Raw genomic sequence first — 5855 nt, forward strand, 5'->3', positions numbered from 1 at the left:
GAACCCCCAGGAACCCATGCCCCAGAGCCCCCAAACCTCCGGGAACCCGAGCGCCAGAGCCCCCGAACCCCAGGGAACCCAAGCCCCAGAGCCCCCGAACCCCCGGGAACCCGAGCCCCAGAGCCCCCGAACCCCCGGGAACCCGAGCCCCAGAGCCCTTGAACCCCCGGGAACCTGAGCCCCAGAGCCCCAGGGTCCCCATCCTGATGACTTACCAATGAGCACCTCCCACTTGCCCTCAGTGGCCCTGGTGACCTCATAGGCGGCCCGCATCTCCGACATGGCCACACCGCCCATGATGTACACTATGAGTCGGGGGCCCGCCCGGGCCTCTATGCCGGCCTTGTTCTTGTGCCAGTGACCGAAGCGGGCACTGTGTGGGGCAGGGGCAGAAAGTCCAGGCAGGAGACCCTCACCACCGCCAGGCCACCCACCTAACATGGACCTGGGCCTGGGCGGGGGTGGCCCTAGGCCTCACCTGACAGCGGCCTGGGAGCTGGCTGCAGGGGTGGGGTCGGATACGAAGGGCCACAGCTTCCTGTCCAGCCGGTCGTCCACGGCATCCTGGCAGCCAAGAGGGAGGGTCAGGGGAGGAGCTCCAGGCAATAGGCCCGGGGTCAGGAGCGCCCCCCACAGGGTATTCAGGGGCCAAGATCCTGGCAGACACCAACCACCATCTGTACCTCCGACCCCTGGGGTACCCAGGAGTCTAGGCATCTAGTCCATTGGGGACCCAGAATTCTAGACCCATAATTCTGTGAGGACCTAGAAATCTAAACCCATAACTCATTGGGGACCCACAAATCTAGTCCCATAACTCCTTGGGGACCCAGAAATCTAGACCCATAATTTCTTGGGGACCTCCTGGCCCTTGGGGACCATCAGTCAACACTCCTAGCCCTTTGGACCCCAGAGTCTGGGCCCTCAGTCCTTCGGAGCCCCAGGAATCCAGGTATTCAAGGTCCATGGGGAGGAGGTGGCCCAGGTCTCTGGCAGAAGGAGGGGCCGGCACTCTTAGAGGGACAAGGAGGAAGTCAGGAAGCTGGGCCCTAGCCAGTCACCATTGGATGTTGCTGCCCTGTGATCCTGGGAAGGCCAGGACTGCGGTTGGGGGGATCCTGAGGGGGCAGGGGAACAGACTAGAGAGAGCGGAGGCAGGTGGGAAGGAAGTGAGGTTCCCCAGCACAGGCCCCGCTCTCGCCCCAATTCCTCAGCTGCGGGCTCGGTGCCCCCCTCAGCAGAGCAGATCGGTGCCAAGGGAATGCCAGCAATGAGGATTTGCCCTTAAGCCCTGAGGCTTAGTGCCTCAGGCAGGGGGAGGCTGGGCCACCAACTGATGCAGAGAACTGGGCCCCCCCAACCTGCCCACCCAGTACCTCCATCACGTCCTTGATGACTGGGGTCCAGCGGGACAGCTGATAGGTGGGCTCCATGCGCTCTCTCGGCTCCAGCCGGCTGGAGGCCCCTGAGCCCTACAGGTGGGGCAGGGAGGGCCGAGGCAGGCATTGAGGGGAAGGAGGCTGGTCACAGAGGGCCTGGGCCTGGTGTGGCTGGTGGGGTGAGGGATGGCAGGCAAAGACGGGGAAATGGAACAGAGAGACAGAGACAGAGAGAGAGAGAGCCAGAGAGAGCCAAAGAGAGAGAATCAGAGGGAGAGAGAGAGAGAGGAGGGAGGGAAAGAGAGAGAGAGGAGGAGGGGAGAGAGAAGGAAGGGGGGAGAGAGAAGGAGGGGGGAGAGGAGGAGGGGGGAGAGAGGAGGAGGTGGGGAGAGAGAGAAGGGGAGGAGAGAGACAGAGACAGGGAGAGAGATAAAAGGCAGTGGGACAAAGTCCGAAGGCAAAGAGAGGGACCAGAGATGAAGTAGGAAAGACGGAGAGGGAGACAGGGACAGAAGGAGGACGAACGGGGAGGGGAGCGAGACAGAGAACTGGGAGAAAGGGGGTCGAGAGAAGGTAAGAGGCAGAGAGATGGACACAGAGAAACAGCACGCAGTGAGATGGATGAGAGATCGGGGGAGAGATGGGGATGGGGTGGGGGCACCATGGCAGAGGCCGGGTCCGCGTGGGGGACACAGGGCCAGAGAGAGACAGGAGAGGCTCATCCAATAGTCAAGCACGCACAGGAAGTGGCTGTGTGCGGGAGCTGGATGGGTGGGGGGGACCCTTGGAGACCCCGGGAGCCCAGGTAGACAGTGTGTCATCACCCCTGTGCTGGGGACCCTACTCCCTGCCTCTGGGACTCAGACCAGCCCTGCACTGCACCACTTCGGAGTCCAGCATGGCAGCACCCACCTCACCCTCCCCCTGCCTACCTTGTGAGCTGGGATTGGGGAAGGCTCCCATATCCCCTGGGTCCCAGATCAGACCAGACACACTGCTTTGGGTCCCCCAGAAACCACGCCACGCCTGTGTACCACCGGCCCTCTTGACTGGCAGGGCCCCGGCTGTGCCCCGCACCCTCGACCCGGATCCCCCCACACCCCTCCTGGCGTACCCCGGGGTTGGTGACAGTGCCTCCCAGCTGCTCCAGGTTGCGGATGAGGCTGCTGTGCGCCTGCACGTTGGCATGCTGGATCAGCTTGGCCAGGTTCTCCTCACTCACGCCTGGGACACGGGGATGGGTGGGCTGGAGGCGGTGGCCAAGTGGGTTCCCGGGTTTAGGGGAGTTTGGGGTGGGCTGAGGAGCGCCCAGGATTCGGATGGGCGAATCCTGCAGTGGGGAGGGCCTCGAGACCCTGGGCTAATGTGATCAAGAGTGGGGAACCTAGAAGGGGTAGACGAGGGGCTCCTCTAGGTGAGACGAGGGAGCCCCACATCTGTAGGAATCACAGATGTGGGGGTGTCCGCATCAGCAGAGGGCCCCCACCTCAGTGGAGGAATCCCCAAGCCAATGGAGGAGGGTCCCTGAGTCCAGAGGGTAGCTGTGGGGGTTGGTGGGCCCAGTAACTGGAAATGACCTGGGGAGAGCTGTGGGGTTCGGTGGTTCCCAAGACTGTGGGAGATGCTGGCGAATGGGGGCATCCCGACGCCCCGCAGCCCCCACCCACCATTCCGAAGGAGGATGTAGAGCAACAGGACCCGGATCTTGTCATAGGCAGGCACCGCCGCGTCCAGCAGCACCGGCACGATCAGCTTCATGGAGTCCTTGATCTTCTCTCCCTCCGCATCGGAGCCCATGGCCAGGTCCTGCGGGCAAGGGGTCAGCCGTCCACCGGCCACTACGTGTCAGGGAATGGGACAGGAGAGGTGGGCCAGGGACGTCCCTGGGGGTAGGCGAGACAGGGCAGTCCCCAGGATCCTTGGCGAGAAGACATTCGGGTCCTACCTCATCTCAGCACCAGGTCCCTCAAGGTCCTACCCCTGTCCAGGGACAGTTTCTCCACAGGCCCTGCTCCTTACTCAGGTCCCACGTCTCCAAGGCCCCACCCACCTATGCACAGACCACAGCCCTATCCTGCGATTCCCCCCGCCCCGCCTAGGCTCTGCCTTCCCAGGTTCCATTTCTCCAAAGCTCCACCTACTTCTCCAAGGCTCCAGCCCTCATCCAGGTCCCACCTCTCCAAAGCTCCACCCCTCACCCAGGTCCCATCTTCCAAGGTCCTGCCTACCTCTCCAAAGTCCCACCTACCTATGTACAGGCCACACCCCTGTCCTGGGACCACCTAAGGCTCCGCCCCTCACCCAGGTCCCACCTCTCCGGGGCCCTATCCACCTACATACAGGCCACACCTTCATCCTAGGACCACTTCTCCTCTCCAGACCCCCGTTCCCCTCCAGGTCCCACCTCTCTGCAAGGCCCCTCCCCCAGGACCTCCATATCTACAGTTCGGCCCCTCCCCAATGCCCCACCCCCACAGGCCCCGCCCCACCTGCTCCACGCTACACAGCTTCTCTACCGAGCCCTTGAAGTGCTTCATGCAATCATCCGCTAGATGCAGGTGTGTAGAATACTGCGGGGTGCAGGGTGGGAGTAGAGGGGTTTGAAGCCTGAGTCAAGGGAGAACAGACAGAGCTTGGGCTTGAGGGGCCGAAGTGTACCTGCCGCCTGCCCACCCAAGCGCACCTTGTTCAGCTCTTTCTGGTACTGCGGCATCTTTTTCAGGATGTGGGACAGGTCTTTGATGTTGGCCTGGGGAGGCAGGGGAAAGACGGCAGGGCCTGGGGGGCAAGGCCAGGCCATGCCCACTTGGGACCCACTCCAGGCTAGAAATCCCGACTGTGGCCCTGCCCCCATGGGGAGGGGCTTTTCTCCAGCGGCACCTGTGGTGACCCGGGTCTGCGCCTACCTTGTCTGTGGTCAGCCTCTTGCTCTCACAGAAGGTCTTCAGGAGCTCTGTGACCTTCCTGGCCATGAGGGTGGGGAGGGGTGAGGTTACTCAGGGGTCACATGGGGGAGGTGGGGTGAAATTGGAGGCCAGTCTGGAGTCACACTCAGGGGCGCTCACAAGGCCTAATGCCTGGCAGCAGCCAGGGATTCCAGCGCCACGACTAGGCCCACAGTGGGGGAGGGGGGGACCTGGTCCCCATGTGCACGCACTTGGACACATCCGCGATGTGCATGTGGCGAAGCTCCGCCCACAAGTCATCTTCTTCATCCAGCAGGACGGCCTTCTCCCGCGCCTCACACAGCCCAGTGGTCTCGTATCTGGAAGGGAGGAGGGAGCCTGGGGGTCAGGGGAGCTGACCGGGGAACCAGGTGGGTGGCAAGGGTGGGGATGGCTTCCGAGTCTGCAGACCTGTATGTGTCCTGCTCTATGTCCAGCAGGTCATAGGCCATGGCCTGAAATGTGAGTTCATGCAGCAGTGGGGAGACGGGGTCGGCTGCCCGGTCCATGATGAGCAGCTGCGAGCGGGTTTTCTCTGGGCCCTGGGGTGGGCGTTGGGGTAGGAAGGAGCCACTAACCCTAAGCCAGCTGGAGCTGCCCCTCACCTCCCAGCACGCGCCCTCACCCCCCCCAGCACACCCCCTCACCTCCCCAGCACACCCCTTCACCTCGCCCAGACTGGGAGTGTCTGCCTTGAAGGCGTTCAGCTTGGCCAGGACGGCGTGGGCCAACTGGGCTGTGTCCTCTGGGCCCCTGGCGGCGAGGTCAGACACGGGGGGACATCATCAGGTATGGGGTCAAGGATGGGGTTGAAGGTGGGAGTCAGGGGCCAGGGTGAGGGCTGGGGTCAGAAGAGAGGTTAAAGCTTAGGTGCTGCACATGTTCAAGGCAGGGGGGATGGCATCGAGGTGGGGCGGGGTGGGGGTCCCCACTTGCGGTAGCGGATGGCCGGGTACTCCTGCAGCGTGGCACACAGTGTGGCAATCTGTTGGGCCAGCGCCTCGAGCTGCCGCGTGCGCTCCCCTGCCCGGAAGGGGCAGTAGAGGTTGTAGGTACTGTGGGGGGCATCGAGGGAGAACACCTGGATGCGGAGGGGGAGAGATGTGCCAGGACTGCTGCTGTAGGTGCACACCTGCCCCAATTCCTGCTGCCGTCACCTGGTCCCTGAAGCCTACTCTGCCAACTTGTAGGCAGGCCCCAGGTCACCCCCAAACCAACCCCAGCCCCTGTCCCTTAGGCTGGCTGTACAACCCTGTGGTGCGCTCTGTGCTGCCCCCTGCAGGGGCCCAGCGGGACAGAACTCAAGGCAAGTGCTCCTTGGACTTCGTTGGTACAGCCCCTTTTTAAATCTTTACTTCATTTATCTGTTTTTGAGACAGGATCTCGCTCTATCACCCAGGCTGGAGCACAATGGTGAAATCAGAGCTCACTGCAGCCTTGACCTCCCGCGCTCAAGCAATCCTCCCACTCCAGCCTCCCGAGTAGCTGGGACTACAGGTGCACACCACTATGCCTGGTTAATTTCTTTTTT

General features: G+C 62.7%; 1 protein-coding gene across 4 annotated transcripts in view; it reads right to left on the reverse strand.

Annotated features, from left to right (window-relative positions):
- Window positions 1–5855, reverse strand: part of STXBP2 (syntaxin binding protein 2) — a 10391-nt gene that overhangs the window by 712 nt on the left and 3824 nt on the right. For 3 of the 4 annotated variants that reach the window (XM_017500153.2, XM_017500157.2, XM_017500154.2), the window contains 12 exons: window positions 5257–5405; window positions 4993–5077; window positions 4736–4866; window positions 4537–4644; window positions 4286–4343; window positions 4063–4128; window positions 3869–3949; window positions 3047–3185; window positions 2494–2603; window positions 1377–1472; window positions 479–564; window positions 216–373 (listed from right to left, as the gene is read on the reverse strand). In XM_017500153.2, coding sequence (XP_017355642.1) covers window positions 216–373; window positions 479–564; window positions 1377–1472; window positions 2494–2603; window positions 3047–3185; window positions 3869–3949; window positions 4063–4128; window positions 4286–4343; window positions 4537–4644; window positions 4736–4866; window positions 4993–5077; window positions 5257–5405 — 1267 coding nt within the window. The remainder of the gene's footprint in view (window positions 1–215; window positions 374–478; window positions 565–1376; window positions 1473–2493; window positions 2604–3046; window positions 3186–3868; window positions 3950–4062; window positions 4129–4285; window positions 4344–4536; window positions 4645–4735; window positions 4867–4992; window positions 5078–5256; window positions 5406–5855) is intronic. The other variant, XM_017500155.2, reaches the window with a different exon arrangement.

Source organism: Cebus imitator, unplaced genomic scaffold (assembly GCF_001604975.1).
Source record: "Cebus imitator isolate Cc_AM_T3 unplaced genomic scaffold, Cebus_imitator-1.0 Scaffold263, whole genome shotgun sequence".
In the NCBI taxonomy this organism is placed as follows: Eukaryota; Metazoa; Chordata; class Mammalia; order Primates; family Cebidae; genus Cebus; species Cebus imitator.